Raw genomic sequence first — 17,926 nt, 5'->3', positions numbered from 1 at the left:
TCTGTCCATTGGAGGATCAGGTGAGCCCGTGAAACCAGGCACTGAGCCAGCTAGAGCCCTGGTCTTTGGGAGGAAAGCTTGCAGTAAAAATAAAAGGCACCAGCAGCAGAAACCAGAAATTCTGCCTAAACAAATCCCTGAACCTCATTCACAACAGGTTCCTCAGAACTTGCAATCCGTTTATCCCCAGAAATTCTTCTGAACTCACAAACATCCATCCCGGGACAGGGGAGATAATGTGAACCCCTTCTCTCCAAGGATCCACACCCTCAAGTCTAGCCTGCAACATGTCAGGCTGCGCAGATATACAATTTCAAACACTAAAATCCCTCTATTACATGCAAAATCTCAGCATTTGTGGCAAAATAAAATGCCTTTTACCCAGAGATCCTCTAACTGCTCAAGGTGCAAAGAAATCATTCAGTGGCAGGAGGCTGAGGGTCAGCCCTGCCCAGAAGCCGGGCAGAAGGTGAGGAGCCACATCCCGCCTGCAACAGATGACAGGACCCCATCTACAGGAGAAGTGGTGGGTGGCGTAACCACCTGCGCTTCAAGATAGGGTGTGTACTGAAGACTATCTGCAGCACTACTCCATGTTAGGCTACACCAGTCCTCCCGAGGAAGAAGAGGAACTCAAACCTGAACCCCAACCCACACTCTATCATCCTGGGCCAGACACTTCCCCAGGCCTGCTCGAACTCTTCAGAGAACAGTGCAAACCACTGGCTGTACTCTTGCAAGAGCTCAAAACCACGAGCAGAAGCGGAGTCCACTGAGGTGTTTTATTTATATGCATGTGTTAATCCCTAGAAAAAGAATCCCAGGATTTTCCCTCCTGTGTGTTTCCGTCTTGCTTCTTCGTGGTCCATGATGCCAGCTGAGGTGGTCAGAACGATGAAGCTAGGGAGGAAGAGACATGCGGTGAGTTCAACACTGACCACCCTCAGGACTGCAGCTCACTAGAAAACAAAGGTAAAACTCAGAGAGCCTAAAATATGCTCCCATTACTCACTCCCGGGCAGGAGACATGGACTATTCAAGCACCAGGAGCTTCAAAGTGTGAAATGACTGTGCCACTTGCTGTAGACTTGACAAGTCTTGTGCACAGAACACAGAAGTGACACTGTACACTTAACACAGTGAGGAGAAAATGGATTCAACCATTCTCAAGGACACTAAGTTTTTAGCTACAATGAAGAAACTTTTGTTGTTTTACATCCTAAAAGCCTTCAGAGAGAATTAGGTGACGACATCTTAAACATGTACTGTGAAACCTAAACCTTTAGAGTAACTTAGTCCTCAAAACAAGTACTGGATGGCAGGCTGTCTTAATTATCACCTACCAACCCTTTTGTTTTTGTTCAGTTCTGGGGCCTCAGCACTCGAGCTTTATGCTCAAAGCTAATGCTCTCGCACTTAAGCCACAGCTCCATTTCTGGCTTTTTTGGTGGTTTATTGGAGTTAATTCACATGGGCTTTCCTGCCAAGACTGGCTTCAAAACCCCACCCTCAGCGTTCAACCTCCCGCGCAGCTAGGATCACAGGCACCTGCCTCCAGCGCCCGGCTCACCTGACCATTTTCAAGAGGAGGAAAGCCAGTCTATGACGTGCCATCATCTCACAACTTTGAAACCCGGAAACAAGAATTGGAACTCATGAGATTTCCAGCCCCTAATTTTCCCCAAAGCCTGGAATCAGACTTGAATCTCCCATCAGGGGGCACTCAGCAGGACATCTGCTGTACAAAAGACACCAAAACAGACAGTCCAACTACTCTAAACGGAACCAAATGAGAAGCCACACCCCATCTCAGCTCTCGGGCCTCTCAGAACCCGAAGCTTAATAAATATGGCAGTGAGCTGATTTTTAAGGCAACCTGATTGGTAAGGCAATTACTGCCAAAAATGAAACCACAAAGTGGTTCACACCTGTAAATCCTAGCTACTCAACAGGCTGAGCTAGATTACACTTCAAAATCAGCCATGACAGAAGTCCACAAAATTCTATCTCCAATTAATTAGCAAAAAAGCAGAACTGGAGTTGTGGTTCAAGTGGTAGAGCATCTGCCAAGTAAATGGGAGGCCCTGCCTGAATTCAAAGCCTACCAAAAAAAGGAAAAACAAAAGGATACAGAGTATTTCATCTAAAGTCAAATTATTATCCCAGTTATTCATCTGATTAACGCTTTCTTAACTGATAAAAATCAACTCACCCAAATTGACGGGATGGGAGCAGATTATTCTGCCATTTTTCAAGGTCTTTGAGCTGCAGATCAAACCGGGGGCTGATTACTCCACACTGTAAAAGGAAACAAAAATAAATATGTCTTTGATATAAACTGACTGCAACAGAGCTCAGTGTTTGTGCTTACTTGACAGGAAAGTGCAGGGTTCAAACACTACAACGGTACCCACATATGAGTAAAAATAAGGAGCTGAGAGTAAAGGAAAAGGTGGAAACCCAGTCATGTGTGTCCCTTGCTGGTGTTACTGTGAGCTGGAGAGCAGTCTCAGAACAAAGGACCATACTGTACAGGCTGGAGACTGAGCTAGACCAGACCAAACTTTCCCATTTCCAGTGAACGAAGACCACAGGTGTGCAAAGTGGGAGAGTGGTTGCCTGGAACCCACATACAAGGCCCTGGGTTCGACCTTCAGCATAGTAAACAAAGAGCACAGGCCCCACAGCACTGAACTTCTACTACTGTCACTTTATACTTCTGTGGCAGTGGCCTGCTGCCCAGGCCCATGCCTGCAAACTAACCTGACAGAAGGCAAGCAGCAAAAGCAGCTCCTTACTGTAAACAGAAAGCACTGTCCAAGAGCACCAGTCTAGTCACCCTGTGAGTCCTAAAATCTCTGCAGATCACCAGTGCATCTCACTGTGGAAAGGCTCCTACCATGACACACAAGAAATGAGTATGTGAGAACACTGACTGCAACCAACTCCGCTCCTCAAGCAGAGGGCTCAGATGGCAGTTAGACAGCTAGCTGTGAGCACTCCTCTACACCTGCATGCACACCCAAGATGCATGCACACAAATAAGGGAGCACTTCCTCCAGTCTCAGAGCAGCTGTAAGCCACAGTTCCCTGAAGCAGACTGGAACCCAGAGCCTGTCTAACTATGAACCCAACTGCCTCATTATGCTGCTGAGGTTCTGTGCTCTGCTGTCCATGATCACAGCTCCTCCAACCCACCAGTGGAAATACTAAGAGGAAATCAAAGCTCTTCCAAACAAGTCACCTACTTTGCATCCAGACCCTTTCCAGCAGTGAAAAATATCCACCCAGAGAACTCACTCAGCACATCTTCCCCAGGCCAAACAAAATCAAACACCCAAGCTCTGTGCAGCTATCCCTTGAGGGACATCAAGAAATTCTATTTATAACAGGATTTGAAAGTTGGGAGAACATGGAAACATTATTTGTTTTGTCCTAAAGCAACTCACCCAAGTTACTAACTGGCCAGGATACTGTAGGCATAAGAGCAAGCAGAAAGGCACCCCCTTCTATTTTAAAAACAGGAAAGAGCAGCCAAACCAAGCCCATTCTCCCATTAGAGGTGGCAATTGTAACAAAAGCATTTTCAACAAGCCTAGCAACTTCTCCAATAAATCTTTGGGACTTCATCCCAGTAGTTTTTACTTAACATGAAACAAGCTTGCTATACATACAGGGAAGCAACATGGGAACTGTTGCACTGAGCACTTTATCAACCAAGCCTGTCTTTAGCAATTTGTTGTGTTTTCCCATGTGGTGGACTAGCAATTTCAGCCTCTTAAAAATACCCTGTGCATACTGACATCCTGACTCTAGAACAAGGATCAGTTATACCGTAAGTGAAAAGGATTAGAATAATCAGGACAATTTGGTAACCTACAGGCAATAAATACAGCTCACCTATAATCCTCTCTGGAGACAAGAAAGGACAACTGCTAACTCACAGCCAGCCAGGGCTAAAAACCCTGTCTTCACCCCAATCGCAATCCAAACCTCAAGGACACAGGTAAAGCCCTATGCAATAAAACTGAACTGAGTACTAACTAATATTGGTATCCACTTACTCAAGACAGATTCAAAACACCCACGACCAGCCAAGTTCCAGCCAGGGATGGGCATACCACATCCAGGATTCAAGTACCAGACCACCAAGGCTAACTTCTCTCCCAACACCCATCACACAGCTCACAACTCACTCACACACAAGTCAGCCCAAGTATCCAGCAGAGAACTCTACAGAACAAATGAGATGCAGTAGGGCACTATATGCAATATTTGCCAGACAAGAACGTTAAACCATCCTCACCTTGTTTAATCTGCCTGTGAGGTTCACAACAATTTTCCCAGCTCTGTGATCATCAATGATTTCAAACTCGCCAATGTAGCCTAAGGAACAAACACAATGCCTCAGTTTGCGACCCGAATTTTCCACCACCCCAGTATTCCTTTCCGCCTGCTGGATTCATCTCTCTCATCTTTCCCTTTGGGCAGTCTGGGTAGAGTTGAGTTGCTCATTTCCATTCCCACAGTACTACATAACACTTTGAGAGCAACACCCCAAAGAATCCAGGCTACAATTTAAAACCCACAAATTCAATGTCAGATCCCAGGCATGAATGACATGCCATGTGCCCTGACAGCCACACAATGAAACGGAGCCAACAACACACTTACCATGCTTCATCATCACAGTGAGGAACCTGACGATGACTTTAGAGCACGGCCTGATGAGCACTTGGCGTTTGCCTCTCTTCTCAGCATTGTTGATGCTCTTGAGGGCGTCAGCCAGGACGTTCATGCGCACCATGATGGCTGCTCGGGGGAAGACACACGTATCCTCAGGGTCAACCAAGAGCCAAACCTATCATTGCCCTGCCAAAACTTACTAACCAAGTATCACTACATCTACACCAAGAGTCCCAGATCGCAGGAGGAGTCAGATCTATGTGTGCTGAATGAAGCACACGAATGACTGGAAGACTAAAATTCATTTTGCACTAAGACGACCTCAGGACTGGCGGGAACTGTCAAGATGCCCAAATGAATACACTCGGGTGTACTTGGGAGCTACTCAACACGGGTCGCTATGTGTTCCAGTCTCCTAACTGGGCAGCGTCCAGTAACTGGCACTGCCCTCACAAGTCAATTCATCTCCCGACTTCATCCTTACAGCGTCCCAGTCTACGTCATCCCACGGCATCCACCAGCCTGAGTCAGGCCACACGCACAGTCACTTTGCAGGGGACCGGACTCCCGTTTCCCCCATGTCCGCACGCTGCCACAGACTCTAAACTCTGTGCAAGTCCTAACGACGTGGGCCAAAAGCAACCCGTCACCCCGCACCGACGTCGGCGTTCCCCCCGCCCCGCCGCAGCCCCGGCTCGCCCCAAGTCCGGAAGTGCCCCCGCTCCGGCTGGCGAGAGGCCCTCCCGGGGGCGGCCCTCCCGGGCCACCGTCCCCGGGGCAGCCCCGGGCGCCGCAGGCCCCGCCGCCGCGGCCGCCTCTCCCCACGGCCCGCAGCTGCGTGCCCGCCGGGGCCCCGTGGCGGGGCGTGCGGGGACCGGGCATGGCGCTCCCCCCAGACGGCCCCAGCTCCCCAAAGTCCAGGACCCCCGGCTCAGGAAGCCCCCGACGGCCTCTTAGGACACGGGATCCGAATCTCAGGCCGTAGGATGGCGCCGATGGCCGGCGGATGGCACCGGAGCCCCTCGGAGAGTTACTCACCGGCACAGAAAGATGGCGGAAAGAGAGCGGGAGGGGCGAGCGCACGGAGTTATGGGAACTGGGAGGGCTATCGCGAGACTTTCCAGGTGACTCAACCATCCCTCGCAGAAGGGGCGGAGCCGCTTCAGGAGTTGGCAGTTGAAAGTCGATGGAATCGACCTCCCCAGGTGAGTCCCGGTGGAGCCGTCATCGGAGATCCGACTACCTTTTAGCATTTAGGATGTAAAAGGACAAAAAGGGTTGGGAAAGTGGCTCAGTGGTAGAGCGCTCGCCTTGCATGCATGAGGCCCTGGGTTCGGTTCCTCAGCACCACATAAGCAAAAAGAAAAAAGCTGGAAGTGGCGCTGTGGCTCAAGTGGTAAAGCGCTAGCCTGAGGGACAGAGTTCAGGCCCCACCACCAGATCTTGAAAAAAACCCAAAAAGCCACTTTGCTGTTTTTTTTTTTTTACAGCGATAACAGTTCACCATGTAGAACTGACTTTGATACTTGTGATTTACAGTGTTACTGGAAGGTTCCCAGGAAGCGGACCCTGGCTCTTGGGACGGGTGTTTAGGAGCTCAGGCGGAAAATTATCTTCTTCCATATACAATCCTGCTTGCTTTGTGGATTTACAGACCTTTTCACGGCAGTTAAAATGTGCTGTCTTTAATGGAGAGCTGCAGGCACGGCTTCAGTGGTACAGTACCTAACAAGCTCTTGCACCTACGTTCACACCCAGTACAGAAGAAAAATAACCTTTTTGACTCTCCCAAATCTTAGAGTTTATTGGGGCCCGGTGTTTTTTTGTGTGGGGGGAATAAGGGTGAGGCCATGTTTCAAACTGCACATCAGGTGACTGAGCTTGATGCATTGGCCTCCAGCGGGAGAACCAATCTGGTGTCCTTTTTGGACCCTCATACATGTTTTATTTTATTGCTATTTTTAAAAATAGCAGTCATAATATGTGCCTCAGGAAGGTTGTAGCTGGAGCCAGATGAGGTAATTTACTCCTGGTGCCAGTGTCTGGCGTGTACATTGTAGATGCTTGCTATATTATTTTGCTCTGGAATTTGCTATGGATTGCCCGTAATCCTATTCAGAAGGCTGAGATCTGAGGATGGTTTGCACCCAGCCCAGGCAGAGAAAAGTCCTGGAGTCGCTTTATCTCCAGTTAATTGCAAAAAGGTGGAAGTGGAGCTGTTAACTCCTGATGAAGCACTAGCTTTGAGTACAAAAGCTCAAGGGTAGCACCCAGGCTTAGTTTAAGCCCCAAGATGCCCCCCCCAAAAAAAAACAGTACTCATTACCTGATTTATGTCAGGTATAACATCTTAGTAATATTTTTTTTAAATAAAAAGGTGGAGTGACTGATGTAGCAGCATGAAGCCTAAAACATGCAAGGTCCTTGCATTCAAACCTAGAACCAGCCCTAAGCATCAGGTGGTGACCTTAGGATGAGGTTTCCTGGGCTGGCTGTCACTCCCACACCCAGGAGGCTGCAAAGAAAGATCTCAGTCCTTCACTAGAGCAGATCAGAATTTAATCTGCTATGCATTACTCCCTCTGCATCCAAAGATACAGCCATCTGGTGTGAACTCTATGTCACCCAACCACAATTTACCAAGAACCATTGTGTAGAACAGGCAGCCAGGTCTGAGGCCCATGTGTTGACAGGCCAAACCCCCATTTGTCCTCCCCCAGCCACCCCCTCACCCATCACACTGCTTCCCCTCCCACAGGACAGCTGCCAGCTATTGGCTGAATGAACACAGTTGAACTTGTTGCTACTTTGTGTTCTTACAGAGTGCCTTCACAGAGTGTCATGACTATGCAAGGCAGTTCACCACCTGGGTTTATAAATCTAATCCCATGAACTAAGCCGAGCAAGGCTTAGTAACCACGTAAGGGACACACTAGGACTCATTCCAGATGTTTTTATTTTCCCCCTTTTACACAAAACAAAATAGAAGAAATGCAGGATTAAAACCGCCGAAGTACATCATTTGGTAGAACATGTATCCACACATACACACACACAAATCCAGATAGGAAGACAGCTTATTTACAATGAGGAAACATGTAAAATTAAGGTAGTTGTCATGGACACATTAAAAAAAAAAAACCAGCACGGAAGCCAGGATGGGTGGCAAATTTACAGCGGGTAGGAGGGGAGGTGGCCCTTCAGCAGGGGCCGGTGAACAAGCATCAGTGCAATTTGTCCACAAAACTAGTCACCGCGAATCAGCAGGCTACCAAGTGTTCCCAACTATGTCACAGTTTGGCCCTCGGGTTCAAACCTACAAATTTCAACTAAAGTCCTAGGGGCTAAGAGGAAAGGGTGCTTCTGAGAAGCTTTCCAAGTCACAAAATCCATACATCTAGATCAAAGGCCAACCTGCCAAGTCTGCTCTCTGCAGCAGCCACGGCCGTTTCTGAGAAACAGTGGAGGAACACACCAGCTACCCCTATGCAAACCTGTGGCCGCCGAACACAATTTCTGATGCTTTTGAAGGCTTTTTGTGGTCTTAAGATTTGTAGATTGTTTTCTACTGCAGAGAATCTGAACTAAACATAGGAAGACTTGTGCCCCGACTGACTGGTCTTGGAGTAAAAGTCACAGATGTCTTAACCTACTGCAGACTTGAGGTCTCACTGCATTTGCCTTAACAGGCATGCTACAAACCCAACTCTAATCTTGAAGTAAGGAGTCCCGAGCCTTTGAGGACTGAGCAACTTGAGGCAGAAGCCAGGGGAAGAGCACTCTAGTCCTGTCAAAATCTTCACAGGGACATCACCAGTGTTTCCTAGATATGGCTACGCTGGACAGGCACAGGAGACACCCGTGCTGAGGAGGGTGCGGAAAGCACTTCATTTGTTCCCTGGGCATTCTCCCATGCTCGAGAGACAGAATGAGGAATGACTAAATGTTGATTGGTCTTTTCACAAGTAGTAAATGTGTTCTCTATATTCATGAAGCTAGGCAGTTTGGGAGCAGACTGTGGAAGCAGCTTCCTGTAGCCACGGGCCACTATGGTCCACGTAGCTAGTGCACATGTCAACCTGCATCCCAAGTCACTGCTAACTGCATCCTATTATTCTAAAGCAAAATGCTGATCCTGGGGGAGGAAAATCAAGGTCACACTCACTAGCAAGTTGTCCCTTTAAGGCCAACTAACAAGAACTCACCCAGCTACACTTGACTTAAAAGACACTATGCACAAGGCCTAACTGGGCAAGTGTGAATTCCTATGAACTAAGGGCAGAGAGAAGGAGAGCAAAGCGCTACTGTGTAACATTGTACAATCCAGATAGCGTGGAAGAAAGTGTTCAGGGCTGGCTGGACTCCACGAGCCACAACACTCTACTCATTTTTCTTTTCCTTTTGCTTGAGAAGCTTGTTTATCTCCCTCTTGGCCATTCCAGTGTACCTCGAGATGATTCCATGTTGATTTAGTCCAGGAAGCAGTAGCAAGGAAGTCACTTAAAAGCAACACACAAAGTTAGGAGGCAGCCATGAACATCTGACTCTCTAGAAGCAATGTGAAACCCACTGGCTCCCATGAGGACTGGCCCAGAAACTTCTTCTCCTGTGCTCCCCTACCCTCCTGCATCCCTCTCCTTTTGGCACATCATTTCCTATCTTGGTTAGGAAGCTGCCTTTCCCTCTTCCTGAAACCAAGGACCATCAGTCCTCAATCACCTTCCCATCTCCCCCAAGTACCCTGGCCAGTTTCTTAAACCTGGTAAATACTTGGGTATTTGTTTATTGGCCAACCTGCAGTTGGACCTCTCTGACCACCATGTGCCTGTAGTTGATCTGCACAGACTTACCAATCAAGTAGGTGAGGAGGAGGTTGTGGACCTGCTGTCCCACCCAAGCCACAGCAGAAAGAAGGATGATCATGCCCAGGAAGTACTAGCAAAGGAAATGAAAAGTTATCAATCCCAAGAACAGACCTGATCGGCTACTTAGCAAGTTAGTGTCACCATTTTCCCACGTGTACATACATCAAAACATCATGACATAGAAATGTCTCCATGAATACCCTTCTCTCATGTAGTTAATGTATGCTAATAACAAAAACCAGGAGCTAGGAATGTGGCTTAGTGGTAGTGTTTGCCTAGCATGTATGAAGCCTTGGACTCAATTCCTTATACCATGTAAACAGAAAAATCCAGAAGTAGCATTGTGACTCAAGTGGTAAAGTGCTACCTGTGAGCAAAAGAAACTCAGAGACACAGCCCAGGCCCGGAGTTCAAGCCCCTGCACTAGCCAAAAAAAAAAAAAAAGTCAAACATAACACAACTTTAACTGTTCAAAGGTTAGAAAAAGAGCTGGGCGCCAGTGGCTCACACCTGTAATCCTAGCTACTCAGGAGGCTGAGATCTGAGGATCGTGGTTCAAAGCCAGCCTGGGGAGGAAAATCCATGAGACTCATCTCCAACTAAACACCAGAAAACCAGAAGTGGCGCTACGGTTCAAGTGGTACAGCCCTTGCCTTGAGTTGAAGAGCTGAGGGACAGCGCCCAGCCCAGAGTTCAAGCCCTACAACTGACAAAAAATAAATAAATCTATGCCATCTACAAAACCTATAAAAAAAACTCAGATTTACTTTATAAGACTTGATTTGCATTTCCTCTTAGACTGTAAGTCTATGTATAGATTAAATGTTTCACAATGTAAATTATGCTATCTACCAATCAATAAGTTTATTGATTCATGTAAAGCTGAGAGTGTTGTGTTGTTAAGAGTGTACTTTCTTCAGCAAGAAAAAGAAACAGGCTAGGCATGTCCATAATCCCTACAGGAGGATTGTGGTTCAAAAGCCAGCCTGGGCAAAAAAGCTAGTTGAGACTATCTCACAAAGCCAACTTGAATGTGGTAGTGTATGCCTGTAGTTCCAGCTATACAGAAGGATCACAGTCTATGGCCAGCTCTCAGAAAAGTCTGAGACTCTACCTGAAAAGTAAAACAAAAAAGCTAGGGTTGGGCTCAAGTGTTTGGAGTGTTGCAAAGCAAGCCAACACCTGAATTAGAAAAAAAAAAAAAAAAAAACACCTCAAATACCATACACACAAAAAGGCAAAAAGAAACAAAACTGCCAACTATAATAAAAAAATTAGCCAGGTGCTGGTGGCTCACACCTGTAATCATAGCTACAGAGGCAGCTAATATCTGATGATTGTGATTTGAAGTCAGTCTGGGCAGAAAAGTCCATGAGTCTCTTATCTCCAATTCAACACCAGAAAACAGGAAGTAGAGCTGAGGCTCAAAGTAGTAGAGTGCTAGCCTTGAACAAAAGAGCTCAGGTATAGCACCCAAACCCTGAATTTAGGCCCTTCGACCACCACCAAAAAAAAAAAAAAGAGTAAAACATAATCTGTAACTTTCAATGATTCAGTCTAATAGAGAAAAATATTATTTTTGGAGACAGTTTTTCTCTAGGAGTCAGATAATGTCAAATTCAATTGTCCTGCCTGAGGCTTCCGAGTGCGAGGCTTGTAGGTGTGTGCTACAATACCTAGCTGAGTATTTATTAATGCATTTACAAGTTGTACCAGGTTAATAAGAACGTGTGCCGATTTTTTTTTTTTTTTGGAAGTACTGGGATTGAACTAGGGCTCTTTCATTAGTTGGGCAGGCAGAAGCTCTACCACTGAGCCATGCCCCCAACCTTTTACTTAACTATTAAAGCAAAAATGCTATCACTGGACTGCAGTCAAGTCCAAAATAAACTTACAATTTTGCTTTACACTTAAGTGAAAGAATAAGACTAAAAAGTACCACTTTAGGCTTCTCTTCCTTTATTGTAAAGAGGCGTTTCCACCAGCCCACAGCTCTGCGTCGGGTTTTTACTAGATTGCTGCAAATCTCATGGAATCTCTGCTGTTGTTCGGTAGTCCTAAAAAACAGTTTTCCTCTTTGTTATAAGCAGGTGTCTGCAGTACACAGAAACATACCATCCTCACAGACTTAAAGAAGTAATTCCAGCTCAATTCTGGGGACTGAAGTCTGGGCTATGCTAGGCAAGTACCCTATCACTGAACTACATGACCAGCCCTGACTATCTTCTAAAGAGACTCAATAGAAATATTGGTTCACCACTACCTCCATGTAGGTGAAAAGTTACTGCACCTTTAAGATACTTTATAAATCTGACGTTATTACCATACATTTTTCAGATTCTATTAAACCCTGCATTGTATCTGCGTCCTGCATCCAACTAAAGTTCAGTATTTGAAAACTCTGCAGCAGGATATCACTACTGGTATTCAAAGCATAACATCGACTAGGCTGCACACATTTGATGCCCGGGCAGTAAGAACTAGCTCAAACACAAGTTCTTTAGTGAGGGAAATTAAAGAGCCATAAAAACCTAGTGAGACCTTCCGAGAAAGCCTTATTTCTTCCAGGTGCTGATTTTAAAAGCAAACAAACAAGCCTGTATGGTCTTTGCTGCACACTTACAGGCTGATGGTAGGTAGGATGACCTTCCCTCCTCCAGGCCTCCAGGGAAATTGCAGCTGCAAACTGACAAGGATTCTACAAAGCCCAGGAACTTCTTGCAACTGATTAGCCCTTCTATGTTGCCCACGGTCAAGGCTAAATGGTGTCTCTGTGCTTCTTTCCCACAACATCATTCCACTGAGATGAAATAACACAAATTGCCCAGTAGGGCTGCGGTGGGGCTCAATGCTAGAGCGCTTAGACTTGTAGCCTGTGCAAGGCCCAGACTATGTCTCTTGCACTGAACTGATCACCAGGAACCTCGTCCCATTACCAACCCATCCAGTGAGGGAAACATGCTGAGCCCACAACTAACACAAACACTTCCAAAATGTGAATGTGTGCTTAAAGAGCCACAAAGTACACACTTAAAATTCTTTTGGGCTGGGAAGTTGGCTCAGTGGTAGAGTGCTTGCCTTGCATGCATGAAGCCCTGGGTTTGATTCCTCAGCACCACATAAGCAGAAGAAAAAAAAAGCTGGAAGTGCCGCTGTGGCTAAAGTGGTAGAGTGCTAGCCTTGAGCTGAAGAGCAGAGGGACAGCGCCCAGGCCCAGAGTTCAGGCCCCATGACCGGACCAAAAAAAAAAAACTTCTTTTTTCGCCCAAATGTTATTATTTGCTATCATCTGGGAATAAAAACAAAAAACTAAAGAGCCTAGATCTCAGGAGGCTGAGATCTGAGGATCACGGTTCATAGCCAGCCTGGGCAGGAAAGTCCTTGAGACTCTTATCTCCAATAAACCATTCAGAAAACTTGAAGCGGTGCTATGGCTCAAGAGGTAGAGCATTAGCTTTGAGCTGAAGAGCTGAGGGACAGCGTTCAGGCCCAGAGTTCAAGCCCCTTGGCAGACAAAAAACAAACAAAAAACTCTAAAGGCACAAGTAGAAATCTAATGTAAAATAAATAAACAAGAAAGAATCCATTCCAACATGTAGTATGGCTCACTTGGGGAAATGCTCACACACACCCTATAATGGGGACCAAAGTGTGTGTGAGGGAGTATATGTATGTGTTCACACATGCCCGAATGCTAAGCAACATTCTACACTGAGAAGTAAGACTGCTAGCAACTGGGTTATTTGGATGAAAGGTGAGAAATTCAACAATGTAGAGAGAAGTTAAAGTCATTTTCATATGATCCTGACTATATAACAATCATCTTAGGAACACAAAACAATCACACAGTGAATGGTATGAACCAGAGCAATCACCACTTGTATACAGCGTGCATCTTCTGAGCTATGCATTTGCTATGCATTTGGCTAACTACGTCAATGTACCAGCAACTTCGTCTTAAACCCACCAGCAATCTGAAAATGAAAAGGTCACAGTATGTCACAATATCTAGGACTCTGAAAGATCAGCTGTTTAATACAGATTTGCTAAATGAGGGCTGAGATGAAGCTACAGGGTACAGTGTGTCTGTAGCATGTATGAGGCTCTGGGCTCCACCCTCAGCACCACAAAACAGTAACATTAAATGAATGTGGATCAAAACTAACTAGCTTTCATATTCATTCATTTGTGAAGCTGGTATTATACCACTATCTTAAATATCAATGCAAATGTAAATTTGCAACGATTATGGAAAGCACACTGAGTTCCATCAGAAACATGACTTTGAAAAAAAACTCAAAAGAAAACATGAGCTCTATTAAGCCTATGGTTGATCATAAAGGATCTATGGAGATGTAAGCACTGGAAATCCATGATTTCTAGCTGAAATCAGCTAAGAAATTCCTCACATAAAAGTAATAAATGTGGGTCTAAGAATGTAGCTCAGCAGTAGAGTGCTTGCCAGGCATGCATGAGGCCCTGGGCTCAATGCCTCAGTATCACATAAAAATAATAAGTGTATCTGATGATACCTGATGGCTACAGAATTGTCTACACTTGACTATAGCATATAAGTCCAACCACCAAAATCAGTAACTTCTCCAAAATGACTGCCAAGTCACTTTGCCACTTACCATTTATTGGAGCCAAAAATCCTGGGCGCCAGAACAGGAACAAGGTAGTCAGCCAAGCATAAAAACATAACAAAACAGGAAACACCGGACAGCACTGATGGATCTAGATAATAGATAATCCTGTTGTTGTTGTTTTTTTTTAAAAAAAAAAAAAAAAAAGAAAGAAAGAAAGAAAGAAATCAGCTGAGGTTGGAAAAGCGCAGTCATTCTTCCTAACCGAAGACTTTATTCCCTCAGTCCAAGGTTCTGAGAGCCAGCATCTGCTGTCATTTGCACATTTTCACTGAGTGGTTTTTCCAGAGGCTTCATTACATCATGATGTCATGTTACAGTTACTGAAAAGATAAAAAATTAGAAGCTCTTTTGGGTCCTCAATGCTTGTTAAGAATAAGGCCAGGCATTGGTGGTTCATGGCTATAATCCTAGCTTCTCAGGAGGCTGAGATTTGAGGCTTGCAGGTTAGAGGCTAACCCAGGCAGGAAACTATGAGACTCTCCAATTAATCATCAAACAGCCATAAGTGGAGCTGTGGCTCAAGTGGCAGAGCATTAGCCTTGGGCACAAAAGCTCAGGGACAGCTCCCAGGTCCTGAGTTCAAGCCCAGGAAAGGCAAAAAAAAAAAAAAAGGGAAGTGGTGCTGTGGCTCAAGCAGTAGAGCACTCGCCTTGAGCTAAAGAGCGCAGGGACAGCGCCCAAGCCGAGCCCAAGCCCCACGACTAACCCCAAAAAAAAAGTCAGGGAAGGGGGGTTGAGGCAAGTTAAGAGTCATGATTTATTGAATTGGAATAGGTTGCATTTGCATAAGTCTAGGTAACGAGCCTATGAGAAGAGACTTCTTTAGGGTTTATGTATTACATAGCCGAGTAATCCAATAGCTGACTTACAGAAACACCAGAGAGACCACACCAATGATGGCAGGTGGGAAGCAGGCTCTCTCCCACCGCAGGACTTTATCAGCTACCAGCATCACTTCTCCCCATCCTTGCAGCTGCTCCTCCAGATTCGCAGTTTCTGCAGCCTACAGAGGACCCACATTTAATGTGATCATACCCTTTGTGGCTCCTACAGACTAAGATTCTTCCAAGGCACTGAATACAATAACACCTCTTAAGCGATTCACTGTCTTAAATCATCTAGATCTCTGCAGTGAGAAACGGGGAAGGAAAAAAACACCCTAAACTTTAATGGCTCAAACCCTAACTCTTAAAGAATTTGAAACAAAAAGAGCCCAACACAGTTAACTAATCTCCCAAAATTCATAAACAAAGAGTCACAGGGCATTGCTCAAGGTTAAAGTTTGTTTATTTCAGGTGGTTAGAATTGATCTGCTGTTTTGTCCTTTCATTGATTTAAACCCTTCTAAACCCATTAGGAAAGCTTTCCCTGAACAGCACATTCATTCTCTAAAATAGCTCTTTGTGCTAGAATCAAACATTGGCAGTCAGTGCAGAAGTAAGGAAATCCATCCACTTTCCCTAATTACATACGACACTTTGAACCCAATGGTATCTCCTCAACACTGTTTCTGAACACTTATCAAGGAATTCCACTAGACTTCCAACTGCCCAGCAAATCTGACAGCCAAGGCACACCTCCAGAATGAGCCAATGTCTCAAAAGCCCTTGAGCTGATCTATGGCAGGAAAAAAAAAGGGGTTCAGCAGGTATTTGGGTACATTCATCACTGGGAAATATGCAAATTGGATATAATTCACATTCATTTTAATAAAGATCTTGTCTGTGCTATACAATTGTCACCAGGGTAGCCTCAAAATTCCTGACTTCATGTCCCAGGAAAACTGTTTTATATGTTTACACTTCAACTAACTTTTCCCCAAACCCAAAAAGGTATTGCTACTATTTCTGTTTTACAGACGAAGAAACTGAGATGCCCTGTGGTTAGCAGACTGGAACGCCAGAACTCCCAAGGCCAGAGGCTCGCTTTTCTTAATGTCATAATGACTGCTTTGCAGGAAGGACTAGTTGGGCTGGGGGAATCATGATCTCTATGCCAGGATCTGCCATTTCAACACAACAAACCTGGGCAACTACTTTGTGTCTAAGCTAATCCTCTTAAATAAAGGAGCCATGAGGGGAAAAAAAAATTTTTTTAAAGGAAACCACGGGGGTGTGAGTGTAGAAGAGGCCATGAGCTTATAAAAACCAACGCACAGAGACAATCAGGCACAGCCAAAAGTTCAATGCACTCATCTATGAGGGATCTTAGAGGTGCACCAGCCCAAAGTGAAGTTTGGTTTCTCTTCCCCACTCCGGTACACCGCTGCCTCTTATGGACCGGGGGGGGGGGGGGGGGGGGGTCGGGGAGGGGAGGAGAAGCCTAATGTTGAAATGCAAAACTACCTTCCCATCCTTGCCTAGACGGTGCGATCAATTTTGTAGCGTACTACGTCTGTCCTCCCCGGACCCTGCCTCCCGCACTTCCCCGGCCTCCCCGATTGCTCTAAAGGTAGTCTCCAGTACCCTGTGACCCCCCACCACCCCCCCTCCGCGCCCGCCGCGGCCCGGGCGGCTGGACCCCACCCGCGGGTCTCCGCCGAGGCAGGTGGTGCCAGTTCTCCCCTCCTCCGCGGCAACCTTTGACCTTCCACGCCGGCGCAGGTTTTTAGGGAAGCACGAAGGCAAGTTCAGATCCCCGAGGGGGAGGAGGGAGGAGCCCGCGGCGGGCCCGGGGGTTCCGAAAGCCACCGACAAGGCCTCCGCGGCTCCGTCTGCACCCCAGGTTCACTTCCGGCCGCCAGCCCCCGACCCTACTCGTGTCATTCAACGCGAGCCCCCATAGGGGACGTTCGGGGTCTACCGGACCGGTGACAGCCCGCCCCCCGCCCCCGGGAGCCCCGGAGACACGCGTCAGGGCCGGATCCGGGAACCCCGCGAACGGCGGGCCCGGCCCCGCCGAGCCCACTCAAGCCTGGACGCCTCCTGACGGACGGGCACCCAGGACTCACCAGCAGGTTGGTACATCGGTTATCTCCCTCCGCCATCGTTCCTGAGCGAACAAGCGAGGAAGCGAGCGAGCGAACGAGCGGCAGCCACCGTCAGACTCAACAGCCCACCACACTCCGCACGGCGACCCCAACGCGGGGGAACGCCCCGCGGGCCGCTTATATAGGCCGGCCGTCGTTCCCGACAGCCTTTGCGAGGCTCGCTTCTCATTGGACCATTCGAGCTCAGCCTCCGGGGAAGTTAGACCAACCGCTGCACAGCGCATGGCTTGAAATCCAGGTCAAAGGAGAGAGAGGAGAGCCGAGGCAGCCTCCCCTCCCCCGCCCCCAGACGGAGGGACGCTGACCAATCAGCGTCCAGGGGGGCGTGCCCCGCCCACGGCGGCCGGAAGCCGTTCAACTGCCGCCGCCGGGGGGTGGGGTGGGGGGGGCGCGGTCTTGACCTTCCCCACCTTCCCCTTCCGCCCCGGGGGCTCTGGTTCCCACCTGGGTTGCGTCGGGGAACCGGCGGGGGGTGATGGAGCCGCGGTCGGAAAACCCGAGTGGAAGAAGTGTGCCACGCCGGGAGGAGGATGGACACGGGACAGCTGAGCGCCGGCGGCCGCCCGCCTGTTGGTGGGGGGAACCGTGCAGCCGGCACCCCCCGGCCCGGCCGTGGCGGAGGGGGCGGAGGGTCGAGGCTGCCGCCTCCCGCCCCGCCCCGGCTTCCACCGTGACCTCCTGACCCGGCGGTGTTCCCGGGAAGTCCTGTCCACCCAGGGCCTGCTGTATGTTTTCCG

General features: G+C 47.5%; 2 protein-coding genes across 2 annotated transcripts; both read right to left on the bottom strand.

Moving 5' to 3' along the window:
* Positions 1 to 768: 768 nt before the first annotated feature.
* On the bottom strand, positions 769 to 5,807 carry LOC138814501 (small ribosomal subunit protein uS8). Its single transcript, XM_070003401.1, has 5 exons — positions 5,725 to 5,807; positions 4,675 to 4,812; positions 4,307 to 4,386; positions 2,213 to 2,298; positions 769 to 900 (listed from the first exon to the last, which is right to left on the bottom strand). The coding sequence occupies exons 2-5, from the start codon at positions 4,805 to 4,807 to the stop codon at positions 807 to 809; spliced, it is 393 nt and encodes a 130-aa protein (XP_069859502.1). The 5' UTR covers positions 4,808 to 4,812; positions 5,725 to 5,807; the 3' UTR covers positions 769 to 806.
* Positions 5,808 to 7,624: 1,817 nt separating this feature from the next.
* LOC138814500 (ADP-ribosylation factor-like protein 6-interacting protein 1) lies at positions 7,625 to 17,285 on the bottom strand. Its single transcript, XM_070003399.1, has 6 exons — positions 17,151 to 17,285; positions 15,070 to 15,203; positions 14,186 to 14,305; positions 11,491 to 11,608; positions 9,537 to 9,621; positions 7,625 to 9,185 (listed from the first exon to the last, which is right to left on the bottom strand). Exons 1-6 carry the CDS (start codon positions 17,184 to 17,186, stop codon positions 9,067 to 9,069), a joined length of 612 nt encoding a protein of 203 aa, XP_069859500.1. The 5' UTR covers positions 17,187 to 17,285; the 3' UTR covers positions 7,625 to 9,066.
* Positions 17,286 to 17,926: the final 641 nt, after the last annotated feature.

The sequence above is a fragment of the Dipodomys merriami genome, unplaced genomic scaffold, assembly GCF_024711535.1.
Source record: "Dipodomys merriami isolate MVZ:Mamm:240054 unplaced genomic scaffold, mDipMer1.0.p SCAF_60, whole genome shotgun sequence".
NCBI classification, from domain to species: Eukaryota; Metazoa; Chordata; class Mammalia; order Rodentia; family Heteromyidae; genus Dipodomys; species Dipodomys merriami.
The sequence above is the reverse complement of the archived record's forward strand: the minus strand, read 5'-3'. Positions and strand labels throughout refer to the sequence as shown.

Bases quoted from the DNA above. Each gene is read 5' to 3' on its own strand.
- LOC138814500 (XM_070003399.1), bottom strand. From the start codon at position 17,186: ATGGCGGAGGGAGATAACCGATGTACCAACCTGCTG. The intron at 14,306-15,069 runs GTAAGTCAGCTA...CAACAACAACAG, and splicing joins GTGGTCTCTCTGGTGTTTCT to GATTATCTATTATCTAGATC. The intron at 11,609-14,185 runs GTAAGTGGCAAA...ACTGTTTTTTAG, and splicing joins ATTTTTGGCTCCAATAAATG to GACTACCGAACAACAGCAGA.
- LOC138814501 (XM_070003401.1), bottom strand. From the start codon at position 4,807: ATGGTGCGCATGAACGTCCTGGCTGACGCCCTCAAGAGCATCAACAAT. The intron at 4,387-4,674 runs GTAAGTGTGTTG...TTTGTTCCTTAG, and splicing joins CACTGTGATGATGAAGCATG to GCTACATTGGCGAGTTTGAA. The intron at 2,299-4,306 runs GTGAGGATGGTT...TTCCTTTTACAG, and splicing joins TCACAGGCAGATTAAACAAG to TGTGGAGTAATCAGCCCCCG.